General features: G+C 36.0%; 1 protein-coding gene across 3 annotated transcripts in view; it reads right to left on the bottom strand.

Annotated features, from left to right (window-relative positions):
- Positions 1-25,951, bottom strand: part of JMJD1C (jumonji domain containing 1C) — a 330,011-nt gene that overhangs the window by 276,903 nt on the left and 27,157 nt on the right. Inside the window, exon 1 of one of the 3 annotated variants that reach the window (XM_063103409.1) lies at positions 4,339-4,623. The exons of 1 other annotated variant lie outside the window; for it this stretch is intronic. In XM_063103409.1, coding sequence (XP_062959479.1) covers positions 4,339-4,506 — 168 coding nt within the window. In that variant the 5' untranslated portion in view covers positions 4,507-4,623. Of the gene's footprint in view, positions 1-4,338; positions 4,624-25,951 lie in introns of those variants that run through there. One more of the 3 variants, XM_063103408.1, reaches the window with a different exon arrangement.

Genomic DNA, 25,951 nt, shown 5'->3' with positions numbered 1-25,951 from the left:
CAGACTGACGTGAAGAATTATGCTAACAAAACGTAAGAAAATCAGACTGACCTGAAGAATTATGCTAACAAAACATAAGAAAATCAGAGCTGGCTGGTAGGCTGACTTGGTTAAAGCGCTGTGTTCTAACACCAAAGCCAAGGGTTCGGATCCCCATACCAGCCAGCCACCAAGAAAAACCCAAAAAAATAAGGACATCAAATGCTACCAACTCAATAGGAAACTCAGATGAGTTCTGAGCAGAAATGTCTAGAACTAACAATGGAAAAGAAATTATCTATAGACAAATTAATCATAATCACTTTAAATTTCCTAAATATGAATATTTTATTTATATTTATATGCTTAAGTTTTGCAAAATAACTTTTATCTGCAGGTGCACGGTTCAGAACAGTTTAAAATCTGCATTGCCAGGTTAACCACTCCCCTCCAAGTGATCACCAAAAAATTTCCTAAAAAACAAGCAAATTTATGGGTTTGGTCTTTGAAACACTGTATGATTTTTCTGTTCCTTTTGTGTACTGAAAAAAGCAGACATTTTTAAAATACACTTCAGACAGGGCTGGCTTGAAAAGAGAACGCAATCATCTTAAGCATCAGGAAAGGAAGGTGGCTAGGTGGACAAATGGATGGAGAGACGGTTAAATAAACAAGTAAATAAATAAATGATTAATATAAGGTAACTATATATGATGTAGAAGTAAAGTAAACAAGCAGAGTGAATCAGTTTTGCTCTTTAATCAGCACAACAATATTATTAAAAGATGAATATTATGTAACAGCACTTCTCAACTACCAGTTTCCCTTCCATAATACCAACAATCTTCTAGAAATGTTCCTCAAAAAGTAGGGCAGTAGTAATTCTCAACAATGTATGCCAAGACAAAAACCTTCCTAAGTAACAGGGCTTGAGAAAGAACTCAACATGCAGAAGGCTCCCAATATATGTATTTCCTCAACAACTTGGTCCTCCTGTGTAAAAAGGGTTCAGACAAGAGCTTCTGTTGGTTAATATAATTCCAATATAGACAACCAAGAAGGATGTGGAGCCATTTTTCAAAAAGTCACAAACAAAATATCTGAAATTATCCCAACATAATCTACCAATTAAAAAAAACTCTACTGCAATAAAGACAATATTGCAATAAAAAAAAAAAACTCTACCAATTAAACTCATTACTTAAGACTTCAGATAGTGATGTCACTAAAACTCCTGACATGAAAAAATAAAATTAAATTTAGTCTTTATTTGTATCAAGTTATGTATGGAGATACTGTACAAGAGTATGTTTGCTACCACGGTGTGGAAAAAAGAATAATGCCACCCCAAAGATATCCATGCCCTAATCCATGGAACCTGTGACTATGTTACATTACATGGCAAAGGAGAATTAAGGTTCACGTGGAATTTTAAAGGAATTAAGGTTCCACTGGAATTATACTTGTTAATCAGTAGATGGTGAGATTATCCTGGATTACCTCAGTGAGTGCAATGTGATCATAGGGCACTTGAAAGTGGAAGACAGAAGCAGGAAAGTAAGAGGGAGACAACCAAGGGGGAGAGAAACAACCTAGCAGGCTATTAAGCTGGAGGAAAGGGGCCATGAGCCAAGGAATGTGGGCAGCTTTTAAGAACCAGAAAAATCTCCCCTAGAGCCTCCAGTAAACAGTTCTGCCACATCTTGATTTTAGCCCAGTGAGATCCATGTAAGATTTGTGATCTCCAGAACCATAAAATAATAAATTTGCATGGTTTAAGCCACCAACGTTGCGTTAATTAATTACAGCAATGATAGGAAATTAATGCACCTGGCAATTCCTCATACATTAAGACCAAAAATAAAAATAACTAATTAACTTTGAGACACAGTATTTCCTAAGCTACTTTTGAGGTTTGATAGTTATCCTTTCAAATCACATACCACATACATGTACAGCCAAGATTTCTAATATATTTACAGGTTGTTAATTATATATACAAGGACACATCAGAAAGTTCATGGAAAAATGGATTTAAAAGATTATATGAATCTTTCCATGAACTTTTTGAAGACCCCTCATATTTGTAACTTTTAAAAAAAGAAAAATACAAAAATAGCCTGTTTATAAACACCTTTCATATAATTGATCAAGCTCTTTAAAATTTAGTCTGAAGTAACAAAAATCTAATGTGGGGATTACATTATGTTGATGCTAAACTGTTCCAAGTTTCATTTAAGACATACGAATGTAAGAAATTCTGGAAACAAGTATAAATTATAGGTTCTAGGCTTTAAAAAATGGAATTACACTGTAAGTAATAATATTTATTTTTCAAATAAAGACTTAGATAAAAGTAAAGTTGTTAAAGGTTCACAAAGTTCTGGTTCAACATGCATATTTTGTTTTATTAGGTACAATTTGCATATAGTGAAATGCAGAGATATTAAGTGTACAATTCAATGAATTCTAATAAATACACATCTGTGTAACCAACAATCAGGATATAAAACATTTCCATCACCTGAAGAAACTCCTTCCTGTTCTTTCCAGTCAATCCCCACCATCTATAGAAAACATTTTTTAAATTTTAAATACTTGGCTTAATACCTTGTCATTTACAAACATGATATATGTAAAACCCTCTCTTTAGATCAAATTCCCAACTAAGAAAGTAGCTTACTCTTCAATATATTTAAGTCTGATAACTTGACTGTCACCAATGATATCCATAAAAGTTGTATTTCCTAATTTTCATATGTCTACCAAAACAAAACACTGTGGAAAACGCAAACTATCACTCCGTGTTTGTTTTGAAATAATTTTAAGATGCTAAACAATAATCCAATTAGCTTCCACACAAAGCCAAGAAAATTTCATATCAGAATAAAAAAGAAAAAAATGCATTCAGCACCTGCTGTTTACACAAATAAAAGTAATTACCGAATTGAACTACCACAATTTCTAGAACCATTACAATCAATACTTAAGATTCTTTTCTTCTGAATGAGAATAACCAACCAAAATCCTCAAAATTACCTCTGTTCTGTATATTTCCTATTAGAAATACCTATTAACAAAACCTATTTTGCAACATCAAGTCAACATTAGTATATTCCACACGAAACGGTATCAATGACTTCAGTGATGAAAACGGCGGTTTACAAAACCACACTCAGCAACTCCGACAAAAATATTAAAATAGGTAGGCATATGTACAGCTACTACAGCGAATCTGGAATTTGTAAACCTGCATACATACAAAAGGAAAAATATTCCCAAATTTGAAAATCTCAGTGCCAGAGTAAATGCCCAGGCCACTAGGAAAAACTTTCAGATTATGTATTCATAAATCAACCTTGGGAAGCATAGTCAATGTTTCTTCTCCACCCCTTACCTTCAACCTGTCCACCAGTGAGAATGTGCCGGGGGCACAACCGAGCATATCCCGTTGTAAAATCATGTACACAACTACACTACTTAAAGAAAATACTGACAGTGTCATATGTAAGGAAAAGAACGCAAAGAAAAGGACACGAAAGGTTCTGCAGATTATTTAACATTTTAATTTACAATATTTCTCCCTTTATTTAAAATCCTATAAAACCCAGGAACATCTTGACTCTAAAGTTCTATCCATTTCTAACAAAAAAAGTACACCACTATGGGAAAGAAAGAACAAAAGAAAAATAATTTCTATTCCCCTCCATACCAAAAATTTTCATTTTAATCGTTTGCGGTTAGAAAGCCAAGCATCTACTAAGTAGAGCATGAAACAGGGCACCACCATTGCAAAGCAACGGCCTTTGCCTCTAAAACACAAACGAATCCCAAAACTGACCGGAAAACCAGAGATTTCTTTCATTTTCTCCCTCTTCTTCAGCAACCTCACAGGATAAGTTTTAAATCTCAAGCCCCAGCACTATTGACTTCTGCAAGAAAAGAGATGCCAGACAAGTGGCCACTTATCGCCACGAGTGGTCCGCCCCCGACCCCACCTGCCTGTACGGCGCCCGGCTTGCAGCCCCGCCTTCGGTGAAATCTCCGCGGCCGCCCCGGCGCTGCAGGGGGAAGCCGCGTGGACATCTCCCGGACAGAGGCCACGGAGGGGCCCGCGGCTCTCGGGGAGCACCGAGGAGTCCCGCTCGGACACTGCCTCCGCGGGATATGCCACTCTCAGGGAGACGAAGACCCGGGCGTGGGAAATAGGCAAATCAACCGAGAGCTCGGAAGAGGGGCGTGACCGCCAGTTGGCCGGGTTGAACAAGGTGCCAGAGGTAACCCAACAAGGTACAGCTGCTAGAGACTGGGGCGGGCGCGGGGAGAGTGGTGGGGTGGGAGGGACGCTCACGCTCTTACCGCCAGGTCCGGATTGCGGCTGTCCCTATGTGACACGGCCCGTATGACCCCAGCTCGCCAGCTCCGCCGGCAGTGTCCGCTCTCCCAGCGCTCCAGACGCGCCTCGTCGCCGACCGCCACACACAGGAACCGCTTCCCCACCAGCTCTGGCCGTGTCTCCACCGCCATAGCCGTCGAGGCCAAAGTGGGCGCTGCCGCCTCCACCGCGAGGGAATCAGTGAAACCCGGCTCCTACCGGCTGCCCATGCTGAAGAGTGCAGACCGGGAAGAGACCGCGGCGGTCCCGCGAGCGAGCGCGCGCGGACTCGGAGACGCACCGGACACTCTGCCCGGGAGGTCACAGAGACCTCGGTCCCTCGCTGTCCCAACAGTCCCCTGGACCCCCAGACTCCCAGCCTCGGGTTACAGTGCCATAGAAAAACTGACAGAAATCCCCACACGGCCGTCGGAGGCCCCGCGGCAGCTCCGGCCGCCGCCACCACAGCGCAGCGGCCAGTACTACTCCGCCCTCCCATCCACTGGCGAGGCAGCGAGCGCGCCGCGCGTCTCCTTCCGCCGGCGCGGGCTGGGGGGAGGGAGAGGCGGAGAGGGTCGGCGGAACCACCGCAGACGGAAAGTAGTGCCCGACGCTGAGGCGACGGCGGCGGCCGCCCGACCGGTCTGGCTCCGGTAGCGGCTGCTGCTGCAGGGCCAATCAGTGAAGGGGGGATGGGGAAAGGGACTGCTCTTCTTCAGCAACACGATTAAAGCGTTTAGGGTCCACCTTTTACTCATCGCTCCTTCAGAGGTGGTGGTGAGACAACCGTGAAGTACACTGGTTCCACTCTGGATCACAAAATAAACTCCAGGTTAAATGCCTCATCATCTCCAGAGCGATGTTTTTCAGAATACATGGCGCCCGCCTTCTGAGTTAGCCTGAATTAACAGTCCTGCAGTCCCAGCAGCAAGGCAGAGCAACGCTTTGTATTAAAAGCTAAATCCACAGAACTCAGTCACAGCAGAACAGTCCACGACTTTAAATAAAAATAAAGATTAAACTGTCATCCTTTCATTCTTCCCATTTGCGGCGATACTAATTACATGTTTCAACTATTCAGAGATTTACACCTCACCACTGCTTTGTTAGAAGAACACCAAACGCTCCCTGCAGGCTCATGTCATCCTTAAATTTCACAAACTGTCTCTGCCAATCTGAGTACTTTTAGTACTAGTACATAGCTCAAAACACACTGGTTAGATAATAAAAACAGAGAAAGTCTCCAGACTCAGTTATTAGAAAATGCCATGGAAAGAAAAGGATTTTAGCCAATCACAGTTCAAGAAAATAAATGATGTTTACTCCCTGTCCAATCACAATAGGACTTTATAACCCATAGGCATAACAGATCTCCAAGCTGGAACAATTACTGCTTTTTTGATCACATCTTGAATTCTAAATCAAACCTCCCTATGGATGTCAGTGAGCAGTTCAACTTCAGGCACACTTTATAGTGTTTTTAAAAAGCAGTTTTTAAAATCCCAGTTGTGGTTTTTCAGTGGCACTAGTAATTATAATCAGCTTCAAAAATTCTTCTAGTCCAATAAAAATTTATTTTAGATTTCAATTTCTTAGAGATTTTCTTAAACCTCTACTCAAAAAAAAGTTACCTTTTTAAAGGAGTTTACAGTAGTAATCTGAATGTTTAAAATAAACATAATAAGTCTTTTATCTTTCTCTAGAACACCCAACCTCGGCTGTCTGAAGTGGTAAAACATGGCCACTGCTAATAAGTTAGAAACCAAAATTGCAAGGAAGATGGCTTTTGATCATCATGGTCTAATTTTGCTAATCCAAAGACCAAACGCAGAACTATAATACACAAAGGAAAACCGTGCATGTTGGCAAGTTGAGAGAAAAATTTAAATTTACTTGAGCAATTTTATTTCCAAGTCCTCTCTTTAGATATACACTGTATAATACTTAGCAAATTATCTTGAGAATTACGGACTAAGATTTCTAAAATGTCAACTTAGATTAAGGAGCCAGTAAAATAACCTGGTGAAAATAACATAATATAGGGAAAAATAAAGGTGTAAGGAAACCCATATTCAGATACCAAATCATGAATGATTTGCTTTGTGACCTTGGGCATGACACAGATGTTAAAATGGAAATTGCCTGATTCCCAATTCTCAGTGATATCATTGGAGCAAATAAAAAAACACAAAGTTAACTGGGAAAAGGCATGCAAATTTCACACTATTATTACATAAATCCAAGTCACTAAATTATATTCTTAGAGTATTTGTCATCAGGTCACCTAGCATAAAACTGCCAGCTGTTTTCAATTTTGTAGGCAAACTCCCATAAATGGGCCCATATTACATGTTGAATTCCACCCATTTAAGTTCTCTAAAAAGCATGTAAATACAACAAATCAAAATATTTCACGTGCAGAGACGACATTTTTCAGAAGACCATATATCCCCATAACATTTTAAATGAAACATCTTATACTGTTAGAACTATATTCCAAATTCTGTTCTATGAATCCTTTGACTATAGCCAGTACCTAGAGCATACACTGACTTGTGGATGTTTTGCTTTTGGAGAAACCTGCAAGTGCATTTTTTAAAAATAAAGAATAAAAAGACCTTAAAGGTTTTTCGTGTGTTTGCTGGCATTTTTTTGCTTTGTTTTGTTTCAGGGGATATTCATATTATCTTATTTTTGCCAGCAAATCTTAACTTTATAAAAAAACATACAATTAAAAAAACCTTTTTAATCAGATTTGAAATCTCAGATTTGAAACTCATTAGTTTCCTTACATTCTGTATATCTGTAAAGATCTCAAAAAATGCCAGCATTAATCAATGCAAAGAAAAGAGAAAGACAAGGTTGATGGTATTTTCCAATATACAGGCAAAGACAGTGACAAAGAAGTATTTAAAATGACGAAGTCATTTATAGAAGGTGACAAATCAAAAATATAAGACACATGTAAATATGTCCATTAAATATGTCTACAAACATACACATCAATTCAACCAAGCCTCATACATCAAATATCTTAATCTACATAAACAATACGCTGGAAAATTATTTTATTTTTTTAACATCTACAAAAATTTATTCATAAAAACTATTTGATTTAAAAACTGACTTATAAAGAAAGGAACTGTATTCATTACAATAAGACTCATAATTATCCACTTAATTATCAATGATTAATAGTTCATGAAGTTTAGTTTCAAAGAGCAAACAGCCTACTAGTTGTAAGCTTTTCACGTTTTGACTTGGTATAATTATGGAAAGGGTCAATTATCTGCTCTCATACATACCAACCAGTACAGATAAAAAGTTTAACACGTCTCTTGTAATAATACTAGCCACCATTTATGGAATAGTTACTATGTGTCAGACACTATATGCTAATAAGTTCTTTACACATGTATTCTCACTTTAAGGATGTGGAAAATGAGGTTTAGAGAACTGTAGTAACTTGCCTAAGAACACGCATTAAGGAATTGGTTTTCAAAACCAGGCTTTGTGATAGCAAAGGCCCCTGCTCTTAACCATTATGCTAAGAAGTCACTTAAAAGAAACATGAAGATCAGTCATTAAGTTGCTCACTCCTTATTAACACAGATTATCCATAATAGATTTGTTCAATATTTATTTAGCACTTACTATGTGTCTCACATCCTGCAAGGTTTTAGAGCAGGGCCCTTGTCCTTGAGAGGCTCAGTCTATCTGAAAAGACAGACAATAGAAATGCTTTGGTTGGTTTATTTAAGGAAGTATCAATAGAATGGCACATAAGATAAGTTTAATGCATTTTAATAAATACTTTTCAAATTTATTATAACTAGGAGGCTTTATGTAAAGGCTAGATTGAGTTTATGATGTATTAGACTGTATATATACAGGTACATCTAGAAACTATGGAAGACTATTAAAATGAAGGAAACCAAGTTTCAAATGAATTATGCAAGTGGAACCAAGAATAAAGTGGAATATAAATTTATGCTAGCTACCATGTTTATTATTAAACCCTAAGTAACATTTATTTAGGTATTTCCTTAAGTATTTATTTTAAATGAATTCCTCGATCACATTTATGATAATGATAAAGAAACTCAAACGTCACTTCCTCAAGGAAGCCATCCCTGACTCCCAGACTAAGTCAAATTCTACCATTTTGGATTTTCAAAATACACCCTATTTGTCTTAGTACTTACCATAACTGTATTTATACCATTTATTGTGTAATTGATTCTTTCATATTTGTCTACTTCCATAGAATATAAGGTCAATGAGAGCAAAGACAGTGTATCTTTATCTTGTTCATAACTATACTCCCAGCATCTACTAAGCCTTGCCAAGAGGACATAATAAATGTTATTGAATGAATTAATGAACAAATATAGCAAAATGTACCTTTTTCAAAATCCAAATCCAATTAAGAGGAACTTCGAATCTCTAAGTCAAAGGTCATAAATAAGAGTTCCTGTTCTTCCTAAAGGGTTATTCATCACCTTCATAATAATGTCTTATATACATTATCTCATTTCATCATGGAGGTACAATGTCAAGCCTTCAAAAACTTGTGCTTCAGCAGAAAAGCAAGGTTGTTCCTAGGGAGATTTCTAAAGAATAGATACAGAGAAAGAGTTACAATTCACAAGAAAAACATTCATTTCGTTACCAAACTACTAATTTATACAAACCCAAAAATGATCCTATGAGTATATATCCAAAACACCAGTCTATTTTTAGTCTTCTAAAGAGAACAGTCTCAAATAATGTCCTTGATGGAGCCAACATATAAATGTAACTTCCTCATTGTCTTCTTGATTCCATGCGAAAGTTAAGGAGAAAGAGAAGGAAGAAAGGAAAGATGAAGAAAAGAGGCAATCTCTACTGGGCTTTCTAAACATCTGTACATGTTACCCAGTTTCCAATTCAAGTTCAGGCTGCACAGGAATCTACCACTTCTTTTCAACATTCTCTTCTCTATTAAAAAGGAGACAAATTTGATTTTTAGTCATAAAAAATTAAAAATTTAGAAAGAATACACGCGGCATTGAAAAATTCCTAATCTGCTGAGTCAGGAGCTACAAGACAAAGAAGTGGAGCACACAGCAAGGGTCTTCCCAGAGTGTTCCATAGCATATTTTCTCTGTTCATTACCCCTCTCATAAATGCTCCAACTATTAACTACTATTAAAATAAGCTAGATGCAAGTTTGCACTTTGCAAACAGGTTAGATTCCTAAAGTGTCAGGTTCCTATTGGTCTCACAAGCCTTTATCACTGCCACATGTTAGTAGCAGCAGAGTTAAAAATCCTAAGAGTAGCTCTGTTCATATCCATGAAAAGTTCATTAAGTAAAATAACTTCTAAACTTGTATTAAAAATATAAGTGAGAGAAAGTTGAAGTAAAATCTAAACTAAAAAGTAATACTGACTCAAAATCTCAGCATGCTAACTATATTCCATTGTAGTTTTTCTCCAAAGATGAAGCTAGATTTTACATAATGCAGGAACTTTATATCAAGAACACACAACTCTGAAGCACATTTCTCAAATTAATGGCCTCTGGTTTCAAAGGAACAAAACCAAAACATAACAAGACCTAGCAGTGACATATGGGAAATCTTTAGTCATTCCTATTTTTGGCACATTCTAAAAAAGCCACGTGATTACATATAATGAGATTTATAACATACTACAAAACATAAATATGTAATAAAAACAAATTACTTTACATAAAAGAAAGCATTGTCTTTGACTCTACATATGCTTCACTACCACAGATAATTTATTTTTTCAATTAAAGAAAGTGTATAATATAGTGCTCCAATTCCAAAGACTGTGTTCTCAGAAGCTCAGTATTTGGAGGCCCAAGGTTTCACTTTAAAAACCAAGTGATACATAATGAAAATCAGACTTTAAAAAAAAAAAAAAACTTTAACTACAAACTTAAAATTCAAATCAACATCCCCAAAACATTCTGTTACTCCAGAGCACATTTTGATATTATCTAAGATTAAGTGGACAAGAGAAATATTAGAAGGCTAACCAAGAATTATTTTTAACAAAATATGTAAATACTTATGTAAAATTCATCAATTCCCATTCCAGAGTCTCTTACGAACAGTTGATTTAAAATGTATATCCCAAATATAGCAAACTAGAAATTAGTAGTCACATAATGTGGTATAATGAAAGACTAGGAGCAAAAAAAATCTAGATTATTTCTACCACTAACTACTGTATACTTTGAGCAAACCACTTTGCTCCTCTAGGCACCATTTATAAAATGTACAGGCTGACATAATCTTTAAAGTTCCTAAAAGTTTGCTTCTAAGGCTTCCAGGTAATTCAGCAAACAGTAAAGTATACTCTCCTGTCACATGGTAGGTTCAAAGCCAAAAAATGTTAAAGGATTGACAAAAGTGATCCTGCTTATTAGCAAAACAACTATTTTTAGCCAGAAAGACTTCAAGATTTGTTCTTTCTCAAAAGTTTCACACAAGATATATATATCAGTCATTAATAAATGCATACTAATAATACAGACCAGAGGGCTTTCCAATGAAATAACAGTGTTTTGCTTGTTTTTGGAGGCTGGCCAGCCTTGGTATTACAATACCAAGTTGGTTGTGTTCTAACCAACTGAGCTAACTAGCCAGCCTGACAAGAATTTTTAAACATCACTGTAGACTGCTTCTTTCCTCTGCTCTCCAAGTTTGGTCGAAAAACTATTATAATAAAATAAATAATCTATCAAAAACTAACTTGAAAGAATTTTTGTAATACATTACAAATAAACTTTTACGTTTAGAACCTTTAACCTTCTATGTCTTAATAGTTTTCTTTGTCTACAATAGCTAAAAATCCTTTTTTTCAACTATTCTAACTACAAAAATTATCTTAAATAAATTGATGAGTCAAATTTTTTGCTACATTCCTGATATATATCACTCAGTCAAAAGTGGATGGATGGATGGATGGATGGTGAATGAGAAATCCTAAGGACCCTGGCTACTAGTATAGGGAAACAAAGTTGCTTTTTGTGACTCTCAACCACAGTCCTTTGCTTACTTTCATTCTATATCATAGAATATTAATTTGGGGGTGGAGAGGTAAGCATTTTCATTATCTAGCACGTATATTAATTCATATTTATATGTTAGAGAAATTATGTTTAATATAACTACATTATGGATTCATCAGACTAAGGCTCATATTTGTAAATTAATGCCATTCATAAATGCCATTAATAGGTTGACACATTTAAAAATGCCATTCATAAGTTGACACATTACAAAATTATTTTAAGTATTCTTGTTTACTAAATCCACAAATATTTTACTAACTTCAACTTATACTTGAGATATAAACTATTAAGTATTCTTCTTCAGGAACTAGATAGGATTTTCTTTCCTTAATTAACTGTAGGTATGATTATAAATAATATGAAGGCTTCTTCTAATATTACAGTTGATAAATTGCTATAAAATGAAATAGTATTTAAACTTAGCTTAGATAATTCATATTTTAGGATTTGAAAAAATTAAAAGATTTATATTTGGGTTTGAGAAACTTTCACTTAAAAATTATATTGACAGAATATGTCCAAACTTATTTATTGCAACCACCATATCTTCTAGACAGAATATTTATGCTTCAAAATAGTAGCCACTCGTTTTCTTTTAAAAATAAACAGATTTCCTTCCGAAATGAAGGGCAAATAGTATATTTCTCAGACAAACAAAAACTGTGGCAGTTCACTACCACACGACCACCCTTACAAGAAATCCTCAAGGGAGTACTGGGTTTGGTTCCTGAAAAATAACTACCACTGCCATAAAAACCCAAGAAAAATCAAAACCCACTAGTATAATAAAAATGGCATTCATGAAGAGAAAACAAACAAAAACGCTATCTACAACCTAAGGAACCAACAAACACAGAAACCAAACAGTAAATCAGAAAGCAAGGAACAAAAGACACCTAAGACAACCGAACAACCAATAAAATGCTAGGAATAAATCAACACCTTTCAATAACAACTCTTAATGTAAAAGGCTTAAATTCCCCAATCAAAAGACACAGACTGGCTGACGGGATTAAAAAGGAGGACCCAACTATATGCTGCCTTCAAGAGACCCACCTCACCCTTAAAGACTCACACAAAGAATGAAAGGATGGAAAAAGATTTACCATGCAAACAGAAAAGAAAAACGAGCTGGAGTAGCTATTCTTATATCTGACAAAGTAGACTTTAAACTAAAAACCATAAAAAGAGACAATGAGGGACACTACGTAATGATAAAAGGACTGATCCATCAAGAAGACATAACAATCATAAATATGTACGCACCTAATGTTGGAGCAGCCAGATTTATAAAACAAACTCTATTAGACCTAAAGAAGGAAATAGACACTAATACCATAATAGCAGGGGACCTGAACACCCCACTGTCAATATTAGACAGATCATCTAGGCAAAGAATCAGTAGAGAAACACAAGATCTAAACAAGACTCTAGACCAATTGGAATCGGCAGATATCTACAGAACATTCCATCCAACAACCTCAGAATATTCATTCTTCTCATCAGCACATGGATCATTCTCCAGGATAGATCACATATTAGGTCACAAATCAATTCTCAATAAATTCAAAAAAATTGGAATTATCCCATGTATTTTCTCAGACCACAATGGATTAAAACTAGAAGTTAATAACAAACAAAACTCTGGAAACTATACAAACACATGGAAATTAAACAGCATTCTACTTAATGACATATGGGTCCAAGAAGAAATCAAGCAGGAAATCAAAAAATGTATGGAAACTAACGAAAATAATGATACATCATACCAAAACCTGTGGGATACTGCAAAAGCAGTATTAAGGGGGAAATTTATTGCATTAAATGCTCACCTCAGAAGAATGGAAAGAGGGCAAGTGAACAACCTAACACTTCACCTTAAAGAACTAGAAAAACAAGAACAATCCAAACCTAAAGTTAGCAGACAGAAAGAAATCATTAAGATCAGAGCAGAACTGAATGAAATTGAAAACCAAAAAAACAATTCAAAAGATCAATGAATCAAAAAGTTGGCTTTTTGAAAAGATAAATAAAATTGACAAACCATTAGCATGGCTAACTAAAAAAAGAAGAGAGAAAACTCAAATAACAAAAACTAGAAATGAAAAAGGCGATATTACAACTGATTCATCTGAAATACAAGGAATCATTCGAGACTACTATAAACAACTATACGCCAACAAATTTGAAAATCTAGAGGAAATGGATAAATTTCTGGACACACACAAGCTCCCAAAACTGAACCATGAAGACGCAGAAAATTTGAACAGACCAATAACAGTAAAGGAGATTGAAGCTGTTATCAGAAGGCTCCCAACAAAGAAAAGCCCAGGACCAGATGGATTCACAGCAGAATTTTACCAAACATTCAAAGAGGAATTGACACCGATTCTTTACAAACTATTCCAAAAGTTTGAAACGGACGCAAATCTCCCAAACTCATTCTGATACCAAAACCAGGTAAAGATATAACCAAAAAAGAAAACTACAGGCCGATATCCTTGATGAATATAAATGCAAAAATCCTCACTAAAATACTAGCAAACAGAATACAGCAACACATATGTAAAATTATTCACCATGATCAAGTGGGATTCATCCCAGGGATGCAATGTTGGTTCAACATATGCAAATCAATAAATGTGATACACCATATTAATGAAGTCAAACACAAGGACCATATGATCATCTCTATAGATGCTGAAAAAGCATTTGATAAAGTTCAGCACTCATTCATGACAAAGACCCTCTGTAAGTTAGGTATAGACGGAAAGTATCTCAACATAATTAAAGCCATATATGACAAACCCACTGCCAATATCATCCTGAATGGGGAAAAGCTGAAAGCTTTTCCTTTAAGAACAGGAACTAGACAAGGATGCCCACTCTCACCACTCCTATTCAACATAGTGTTGGAAGTACTAGCCAGAGCAATCAGAGAAGAGAAGGAAATAAAGGGCATCCAGATTGGAAAAGATGAAGTCAAACTGTCCCTGTTTGCAGATGACATGATCCTATATATCAAACAGCCTAAAACCTCTACAAAAAAACTCTTGAAATTGATAAATAATTTCAGCACATTAGCAGGATACAAAATCAACACACAAAAATCGGTAGCATTTCTTTTCTCCAATAGTGAACATGCAGAACGAGAAATCAAGAAAGCCTGCCCATTTACAATAGCCAACAAAAAAATAAAATACTTAGGAATTGAGTTAACCAAGGAGGTGAAAAATCTCTATAATGAGAACTACAAACCACTGCTAAGAGAAATTAGAGAGGATACAAGAAGATGGAAAGATATCCCATGCTCTTGGATTGGAAGAATCAACATAGTGAAAATGTCCATACTACCCAAAGTGATATACAAATTCAATGCAATCCCCATCAAAATTCCAAAGACATTTTTCTCAGAAATGGAAAAAAACTATCCAGACATTTATATGGAACAATAAAAGACCACGCATAGCCAAAGCAATGCTGAGCAAAAAAAATAAAGCTGGAGGCTTAACACTACCTGACTTTAAGCTATACTACAAAGCTATAATAACCAAAACAGTATGGTACTGGCATAAAAACAGACACACTGACCAATGGAATAGAATAGACAATCCAGAAATCAACCCACACACTTACTGCCATCTGATCTTTGACAAAGGCACCAAGCCTATTCACTGGGGAAGGGACTGCCTCTTCAGCAAATGGTGCTGGGATAACTGGATATCCAATATGCAAGAGAATGAAACTAGATCCATACCTCTCACCATATACTAAAATCAATCAAGTGGGTTAAGGATTTAAATATACACCCTGCAACAATCAAACTTCTTAAAGAAAACATAGGAGAAACACTTCAGGAAATATGACTGGACACAGACTTCATGAATACGACCCCAAAAGCACGGGCAACCAAAGGAAAAATAAACAAATGGGATTATATCAAACTAAAAAGCCTCTGCACAGCAAAAGAAACAATTAACAGAGTTAAAAGACAACCAACAGAGTGGGAGAAAATATTTGCAAAATATACATCTGACAAAGGATTAATATCCAGAATATATAAGGAACTCAAACAACTTTACAAGAAGAAAACAAGCAACCCAATTAAAAAATGGGCAAAAGAGCTAAGTAGGCATTTCTCTAAGGAAGATATACAAATGGCCAACAGACATATGAAAATATGCTCAACATCACTCAGCATCCGGGAAATGCAAATCAAAACCACATTGAGATACCATCTAACCCCAGTTAGGATGGCTAAAATCCAAAAGACTATGAACGATAAATGCTGGCGAGGTTGCGGAGAAAAAGGAACTCTCATACATTGTTGGTGGGACTGCAAAATGGTGCAGCCTCTATGGAAAATGGTATGGAGGTTCCTCAAACAATTGCAGATAGCTGTTGGGAATATATCCAGAGGAATGGAAATCATCAAGTCTAAGGTATACCTGTTCCCCAATGTTTATCGCAGCACTCTTTACAATAGCCAAGAGTTGGAACTAGCCCAAATGCCCATCATCAGATGAGTGGATACGGAAAATGTTGTACATCTACACAATGGAATACTACTCAGCTATAAAAACGAATGAAATCATGCCATTTGCAACAACATGGATGGACCTTGAGAGAATTATATTAAGTGAAACAAGTCAGGCACAGAAAGAGAAATACCACATGTTCTCACTTATTGGTGGGAGCTAAAAATTAATATATAAATTCTCACTCACACACACACACACACACACACACACACACACACACACACACACACACCGGGGGGGCGGGGGAAGAAGATATAACAACCACAATTATTTGAAGTTGATACGACAAGCAAACAGAAAGGACATTGTTGGGGGGGAGGGGGGGAGGGAGAAGGGAGGGAGGTTTTGGTGATGGGGAGCAATAATCAGCCACAATGTATATCGACAAAATAAAATTTAAAAAATAAAAGAAAAGAAAAAAAAGAAAAAAAAAAAAAATCAATGGATCTCTTACCTGAAGATCATACTACTTTTCTTGTTGAATAATTTTTTAATATATAACTTTTAGTGTATGAAGTTTTTCCAAATGAACAATATTCCTTTTTCACAGTATTTATTCCCTTCCTCTTCACAACAAGCACAGCACTTATTTGAACTTCAATATAGTAGTGGCCTTTGTGATAGAAGAATTTGTAGTTGAAGAACTTGAGATTTTGTTTAAAAAAAAAAAAGGGGGGTTGAAAACATAAGATCTTGATCAAACCAATGAAAACAATGACACTTATTCTTATATTCTCTTAAATAAAAAAAATTACAAGAATAGATAAGAATATCCATGCCAATCTATATATCTAAAATTGATTATAATGAAAAGTGGATATTTAATTTCTATTGACCTTTGATTCTGAGATAAAAATGACATGTTTCTGACAATGGTCAGACTCACAGAGAAAATAGAGGGGGGAAAAAGGAAGGAAACCCTTGAATTTCCTCAGTTTTCCTGATTCCACTACTGCAAGGCCCAGAGTATTCTCAGGACACTAGGGCAATTTAGAGTTCATGCTGCTCTTCCCTCCCCTCATGCACTGGAGGGACAAGTTAGGATATGACGTACTGGGTTTTTAAAAAATCCAGGAATAGAGGTATATCTGCTAAAGAGATGATAACCACAATAGCCTCATGACAACTAAAAATAATTCATAGAATACAATTAGCACAGTGCCAGGCACGTAGTAAATACTCAGTAAATGTTAGGTGTTTCACGTTTTTCTTGTTGTTGAAAGGAAATGTTAGTATAAAAACTTTTAAAACACAGAGGAAAGTATCTGGGGTTCTTCCCGAAATGCTTTCTATGCTCTCCTCTTTCTATACCTGTTCTTTCAAAATCTCCTTGCTACTGGATTGTCTTCAGAGAACGCAAGTCTTTCTTACAGCCTCCATTTCTACCTCACAAGTCTTCACTCAAATAAAACAAAATAGTAGTAGGGGGGGAAAAAAGAAGAGAAAGTCAGAGAAAAGATATCCTCTCTCCTCTTCAATGCCTTGCTTCTTTTTCCGGGCACACAGCAGTTCAATGTAGAATAATGAAGGGTGACATCTTATCCTAGAAATAAAATTCTTGCAATTGATAAAAAGATACCAAAGATATATCCAAATTTACTCAGATTCTGAGTTAGGAAAACTCATATCTGGAAAAGCACTACTGTGCATGTTTTATTTCCAGGACTGGATCAAAAGCAGTTTGAAAGCAAGAATTCAGGACCTTTGGCACAATGTGTGGCACAGAGTAGTTGTTAAAAGTCCTATATAAATAAACTGATGTTTTTCTCTACCTAACCAGCAATAAGATCTATTAAATTATTCAACAAATACTAGCCAAGGACCTATGTATGCCAAGTATTGTTGCCATGCACGAGGATCCAAAAGTGAATAGGAAAAATATGGCCTTTGCTCCCTCAAAGTTTGCAGCATACTAGGAAAACAGACAAGTAAAAAGACCGTTACAATTTGGTATTAAGAAGTGAGAAATCCAAGAGAAGATATTAAATGGATGGAAGGCACCACACAGAAGGAGCAACTAATCCAGGTTTTGGGTCAGGAGAGTGCTTGGGGAAGAAGTGATAGGTTTGATGAAGCCTGAAGAATGAATGAAAGTCAGCCAAAGAAGGCAAAAGGGGTAAGAAAAGGGTTCAAGGCAAATTTTAAAAAAGAAAGCTTGAGAGAATACGCCATATTTGAGGAAGTAAGAAAAATTCAATACAGTATTACTGAAGTTTGGAATATTTACTGGGACAGTAGGGGCAGGAGGGTGTGGAGGATGGAGGGAGTATACATAGAGGGAGTGGTGAGAGCTGAGGGTGGACATGTTAGTGGGGACCAAATTGAGTATGACCTTGTAAAAAGCACCTTATGAAGTTTGAATTTTAGGCCAATGGCAAGTGGAGGCATTTAGCAACTTTAGGAAAGTAAAGGAATCAGATTTGCATACAGAATGATTAATCTGCCTGTAGCATGAAAAATGGAGAGGAATAATTAAGAAGTTGTTGAAATAAATTAGCTTAATCTATCTGGTAACTTTAATCTTTCCTTCCCTAATGGCACCTTACTATGGACATTTAAAAATATTCATGTCTCTCCCATCTAAAAAACAAACCCACCCACTCCCTTAACTTCATATCACCCTGCAGTTACCACTCTCTCTCTTATATTATAATCACATTTCTTGGAAGCACTTTTCCAACTAACTCTGTATGACTCACTCCTTGCTTTCCTCGGATCTCTAATCAAACATTACCCTAAAGTGAGGCTCTTTCAGCACTTTACATAAAAATAGCACCCCCTTCTTCCCCAACTCTGGCATTCCCTATCCCCCATCACCATCTGACATGACACTTATAAGCAAGGCACTATGCTAAGTATGTTACATGATTTCTATCATGACAGCCATGATATGGATAAAGAAAGTGAGGCTTAAAGGCCAATTTGATAAAGGTCACAAAATTTGTTAAATGCTAGAGCCAGAATTCAGGTTAAGTTCATGGTTGGTATCACAAAGTTGAAAAGAACAAATATAATAGCTTCTACTTTCTTTTCTTTTTAAAGATAAGACAAGGTCATCTGCTAAGACTAAGAGGAAGGTAATGAGATGAGAAATTTGAGGAGAATAAAGGAGGTCTGAAATAGCCCTGCAAAAAATGGAAGAGACAGTTGACTAGGAAAATATTAAAGCACTGACTGCCAGGCAAAATTAGAGACTAGTTGAAATCAGAAAATAGGGATTTATGGTGACAGTGATCCACCTGACTGATTTTTCATCAGGTGCACAGATGAAGAGCAAATACAGCACATGGTTAGACTAATGGTTCTCAACAAAGGAGGGTAGGGTGGGCAATTCTGTCCCCTTGAGACATTTGGTAATGTCTAGAGACAATTTTGGTTGTCATGACTGCAGGAAAGCAGCTGCTACTGGCATCTAGTGGGTCAAGGCCAGGATACTGCTAAACATCCTACAATGCCAAGGACAGTACCCCACAACAAAGAATTATCTGGTCTAAAATGTCAATAGTGCTAAGGTTGAGAAACCCTGGGTGAGAATGATCCAGGTTGGAAGATTTCCTAGGCACATCAATGGAAAGACAGACTAGCGAGCTGAAGACACTGATCAGAGTTTTAATGTTATAGACCATGAAGAAGGTAAGGTAAAAATTTAATATGTGAAGAACCTGGAAGATCAATGGAGAAGGCAACATGGCCTCTGTGTTTGAAGTGTCTGAATGGCTGATGTTACAAATGAGAGGACATTCCCCTGGGTCTGGTGCAGAGGCCACAAAACCTACAGTGCATCAAGCAGACAACTGGCTAGCCTGGGGAAGGCAGTGATAGGTAACAGGGCCAGAAGCTCTGGAGCCAACCTATGAAGTCCTTTATGCAGGCTTTATGCTACATGCCAAGAAAATCTATTGATGTTTTAAAGCAGGGAACGGCAAAGGTGAAAGTAATGATTCAGGAACATAAATCTAGAGGGGCAAGCAGTTGAGATGAATCAGGGCAGGAGAAATAGGAGGCAAAGAGATCACTTACAAAATCATTACAATTACGCAGGAATAATGTGACAAAGGCTCTGACAGTTTTCAACCTTGAATGAGAAGAGAGAGGAAACTATCATTTATTGCAACATTGTGTGGACCAAGCAAGACGCTAGTGTTTTTCACATTATTTTATTTATTCCTCACTTAAAATTTGTAAGAAAGGTATATTATTCCAATTTTACAGATGAAGAAATTGAGACACAGAACGGTTTAAAGAAGTGTATATGGTCATACAGCATGGATGACAGAGCTGGGATTCATTCTGGAATGACCTAATTCTAAATTCACACTTTTATGAACTGACACATTAGGAGCCATGACATTAAAAAATGTTTGAAAATGCTACTTTCCCAGCTCTAGGAAGGCTCCATCCATATGGACAGACTCTTCTGGTCTGATGGATCACAGCTCTGTCATGTGAAATAAGGGCACATTAGGAGGGACTTTAAAGTACAGTGATGTTTGTATACATGATTCTATGCTGTGACTATAAAGTACTGAGGCATGAAACGGATTTGTGCAAACATATAGACCAATGTCTTCTCCACCCTTTTTTTTTTTTAAGTAATGTTCCAAAGCTATCTACCTTAGATTATGACCAGCTTGGAAAAGAAATATGGTGCTTTATTTTCTTATATAAAAGAAAATACAAAATGCACATTAGAGGGGAAAATAAAATCAAGAAGACTATCCTAACATTTCCATGAAAAACCATTAAGCCCAGGTTCTTTTCAAAATGAGCTGAATACGAATCTTTAAAAAAATTACTGTTCTATAATTAGAGATGATACTACTGACACTACAGCAGGGACAAGTTTCAATGTTGATCACAACCATTTAATTAATAAGACAACAATAAACAGAGAAAAGAAGAATAGAGTTTTATCTAACATATATGAGTGAGATTAACTTTATCTTTCCCATAATTTGGTAACTGAAGGTATGTTATAGTTATGAGATGCTCTAGCTTATCTATGCTATGGGAAGTCAAGAAAGTGCAGGGGGTGTTTCAGGGGAGCTGGAAGGGAACTTCAGGGTGCTGGTAATGTGCTGTTTCTTGTTCTGGGTGCTGCTTATATAATAAGAGTGTTCAGTTTGTGAAAATTCATTGAGATACATACTTATATGTACTCTCTCCTGCGTGTATAGTGTGAATCAATAAAAAAATTAACTGCTACAAAAAATATATATATGCATGAGGAGCCTGAAATGTAGAAGGAAAACAGATCAATATACTGGACTCCTTGAAAATACCAAAAAAAAAATATATATATAAAATAATAGGAGTAACTGAGTGAAAAAACTAGGACAGGAGGCTGTGATTAGAGTGGGATCAAATTCAGTATTTCAAAGGTGAAGCATTCAAGGTTTGTCCTTGAAAATGAGTAGAAGAAACAAAATGGAAGTAAAAAGTGCTAGAGAGAAGGAACTCAAGAAAACGAGAAACTGTGTTGCTGGACAGGCCACTCTTTGATGCAGAAGACACATAGAGGGTTAGCAAGAACAGAAATTTATTCTTCAGTAAATGGTGGTTCACAGACAACTGGAATGAGGAACGTAAGAAAGTGGTATGATTGGGAGGCATAAATCTCAAGAGGATCAGGGATTTTTCACAAGAGGGAAGAAAAATAATGTTCTGGAAATGACACTGGACAGTAAGGAGAACTGGACACTATACTTCATGACCATGACAAAAAGCATGATAAAAATGAAAGTCAAATGTCAGTTAGGCAAGGTGGTGAACAAAAAATCATTAGTATTCCCTAAAAGAATAACATCTTAAAGAATTCATCAAAAATTAACAGTATAAACCAAGGGATATTTGGAAAAAATATTTACAAGTAGAATATTTTTTCTCCTAGGGGCAGGTTAAATGTCAAAGTAATACACTTCCATTTGTTGCCTTCTGCTGCAAACTAGGCTACCAAATCTAAAATGATATATATAGTTTTTAAAAGCTTGAAGATAATTTTCAGTGCATTAGGTATTAATCTTGCCTGATACGTTCTATTAGTGCTCCCCAAGGCTCTGGAGGGAAGATCACCCCTGTGGACACACTGGAGAGGAGGAACTCCACAGCTACCACTATCAAAATGACAAAAGACTATAGTCTAATTTTTATAGTAAAATATTTTTAAGCATTCCACAGAACACTTTAAAGATTCCATGCAACTTTGAGGTTTTAATTCAATTTGTTGGCCATTCTGAGTAGGCCAAGGATATGATTATTTGATTGTGACCAAAAACATCAAATAAAAAAATTAAATATAACAAAAAGAGGTGTAACTTCTTACATAAGAATGTGACATACACCAATCACAAAAGGCATAAAAAAGTTCCTAATTATAACAAAAGGAGTCTACCTTATTGTATAAAGTAATATATCCTATTCAATTGAAAAGTCAAGGCTGGCAAGTTAGCTCAGTTAGTTACAGCATGGTAGACATTGGTAGGTCCAGGGTTCAGGACCTGCTACAGGCCAGTGTGAAAAAAAAAAAAAAAAAAGGAAAGAAAAGTCAATAAGAGACAAATACGATCAGTTTCATTTTATTGTGATGTGAATCCTGAGATTCTCTCCTAAGACTAAGGTTAGACACAAAACTAAATAAAACCAATTTTGCAAAGTGTTTTCAATGTTCTGGTTCTAAAGTAATTTTTTAAAATTTTAAAATAACATGGAAGATAAAAATTCAGATTAACAAAACTGCCTAAGAAGTATTTTTAAAAATCAGCTGAATACTCCACTCTTCTCAACTACTTCCCTAGTAAAAAATTCAAAAAACAGATTAACAGATAATAGCTGAATCAGACTAGGCAGGGAAAGAGAAACATATTTATTCAGTTTAATGCAAAAAATTTTCCATCATCTTTTTTACATTTTCTATCTTCTGTCTCACTGATTTTCCCTGTTTTTACTCTCCTATTCCGTTTTCCAGTTTTCACATCTTCATACCTTCTTTTCACAAAATAAAATTCTAAATAGAAGTTTAAATAGACTCACGAGCTTGATATTGTAACTATTAGAAATCACAAATAACACAAGCAAAGAGAACAAAGACTAAACTGAAAGAAAGTAAAGCTAAATCATGTCTTTCTGAAACATAAACAATAATAACTGTTTGAGTTTAAGAAAGCTTAAAAATGAAATTTTAAAGGATTTAGTAAATAATTATCATCCTGACCAACCTAAAAGGGGTTGCTGTGGAGTTCCTATAATACTAGTTCCAGGGTGTCCACAGAGATAATCCTCCCTCTAGAGCCTTGGGGAGCACTATAGGGTATATCAGGCAAGATGCATAAATAGCGGGAGCTTGCTGAGTGAGGAAAGATGAGGGATTTGAAAGGCGGGGACATGGGAGCCTTCTCAGACCATTCTCCATTCTTTTCTTTGCTTCCTATGGTCCAGACCTACTCTTCCATGTTCTATTATTCAAATGTGCAAGCTGTCTGCAACCTCTGAGCCTTGCACATACTGCTCCCTTTGTCAGAATGCACTTTCCCAGACTCTTGACCTAAGGGGCTTATTCTCAATCTCTAGGCCTCAGCTAAATTGCCACCTCTTCAAAAAGACCTTCTCAGACACCCTCACCTAAAGTGACCTCCTCAGTTACTCTTTCTTTCTCATCCCTCTATTTCCTTCACTCGTATATTATTTGCCTTCTCCACAAGAATGGAAGCTTCTTGAAGACAGAGTCTTGTTTAATCACCACTTTCATTTTTTTTTTTTTTACTGTAGCATAGTTGATTGTATATATCTGTGGGGTAGAGTTGAATATATCGTTACCTTTGTGCAATATGTGATGCTCAAATCAGGGTAATTCGTATACTCAACATTATACAATGTAATTGTTTTTCATAGCCCTTTACCAATTCCTCCTCCCCCCCTTCCCACAATCACCAACTTCAAACACAGGTGTTCAATAAACATTTGTTAAATACATGAATAAATAAAGAAGGTATTAATAACAATAGTTATTAATTTTTAGCATCACTATTAATAACAATAGTGATGGTAAAAATAATAGCTAACGTTTACTGATCCCTTACCACACAACAGGCACTCTCCTGAACAATTTACAAATAACTCATATAATCCACACAAAAACTCTATGTGGTAAATACTAGTTTACCAACCTTAGAACTAAGAAACCTGAGACACTGCGTTGTTAATTACCTTGCCCAATGGTCACACAACTTGCTGTGTGGGCCTCTCTTCAGAGTGGCCCAAAAGTTGGCAGAGAAAAACAGAGATGGCAGATATGAGAAACTAGGAATCGTTCTTTTCCTTAACTCCTCTGCTTCTGTCTTTTCTCTTACCTTTCTCATCTCATTTTACTATTACAACTTTACGTTTTCATCACTGTTTTTCTGTTATCTCACTCTCACAATTATTTTTAACTACTGACTCTTTTCTCCTCTCTACTTAATCTGATCGAAAATAATTTCATGGTATAGATACTTTAATATTTGTATGCAATACTTTATTAAAATATTATAAGTATTCACTAAGATATTACACAAAGACCTATAATTTTATTTTTTTATAACATATAATTTACAGCAACAACTCTTGATCCTCATTCCTTGTCTTGCATAGTTAGTGACTCTCATAAAGCAGCCAGCTTGGTTGTGGACTGCTCAGAATAAACAGAAAAGAAGAAAAGAAAAGGCTTGCTTTTCTTTCCTCTCCTTTCTCTTTGTCTCCTGAGAAGATGGATATGAGTATAAATACTGACCAAGCCTATCTTTACCATACAGAGCCCCTTCTGCACAGTGTCCGAAAAGTTGCTATGGAGTACAAAATTTAAACGTATGCCTTAGTATTTGCTCTATTTGACACTGTCACCACAGAGTGTTCCATAGTTGTTCCCATATCAGCTTAGAGCTACAATCCTCCACAGGGGAAAAATCAAGTTTGGGCTCCTGACTCTTTCCAGACAAATAAGGCAACTTTCAGAGAGCTTTCTAAGCAGTTGAATCAGATAGCTGACACAACACTTCTAGGAGAGTCCCAAGAGGAAGTTTTCTTGCCAACTTCAGAAACAGCTACTTGTCACTACAAAAGAGAATTCATTCTAAACTAGAAAAAAAAGAAATCCAACCTAGCAGAAATTCCTTGTCCTTACAGAGCACTTGTATTTTTAAACAACATATAGAGTAATTATCACCTTTTCTTTGAAATGCAAGCTAAGTAAGTCTTCATATAAAATGGTTTCTTCTGATATGAACAAAATTTGATAAAATTAATCATGGGAAGAGAAATTTTAATCTACAATAAAGATCTAAAAGATCATTAAGATAACAGAAAAATAAATAAAAATAATCACTAAAAATGTAAAGAAAAAGAAAACAAATTACTCTTTTATATACCAAGCCTAAAGTGGCAAGTTCAAAATAGGGAGTAGGAAGATTAAAGCAATTGAAAATACTTTAGACAAATAACCCACCACAGTTTTGCCTGAATAATCCCAATATTAACTTAAAGCCTTCACTCCATTTTAGCTGTGAAATACTGACTAAAATATGAGTAGATTACTATCACATCTTCAAGAGAAGTGTCAGATTTCTAATTTAACGGAGGAGGGTAGAATAATTTAAAATTGTCTGGATTTCTTTCTTTCAATTTCTCTCCCTTCCTTACTTTACTCTTTCCCTTATCTTTTTTCAACACCACTCATATTTTAAGCAAAATCTCTGGGTATGAAGACCCGATGAAATAATTTATTTATAGCAGAAAAATTTAAATAGATACTATTAAAATCTAGAAAGACACATATGTAAGAAAGGCTATTTTTAAGTAGGCAGAAACAACACTTATTTCTGAAAGTACATGTTATTAAAATAATAAATTCAACAGCACTTAAAAGAGAAGCATAAATGTTCTGCTTTCAGCCATAAGTTAATTTTCAGTTCAGGCTTTTTCACAGACCAGGAGTGAC

The sequence above is a fragment of the Cynocephalus volans genome, chromosome 7 (assembly GCF_027409185.1).
Source record: "Cynocephalus volans isolate mCynVol1 chromosome 7, mCynVol1.pri, whole genome shotgun sequence".
NCBI lineage: Eukaryota > Metazoa > Chordata > Mammalia > Dermoptera > Cynocephalidae > Cynocephalus > Cynocephalus volans.
The sequence above is the reverse complement of the archived record's forward strand: the minus strand, read 5'-3'. Positions and strand labels throughout refer to the sequence as shown.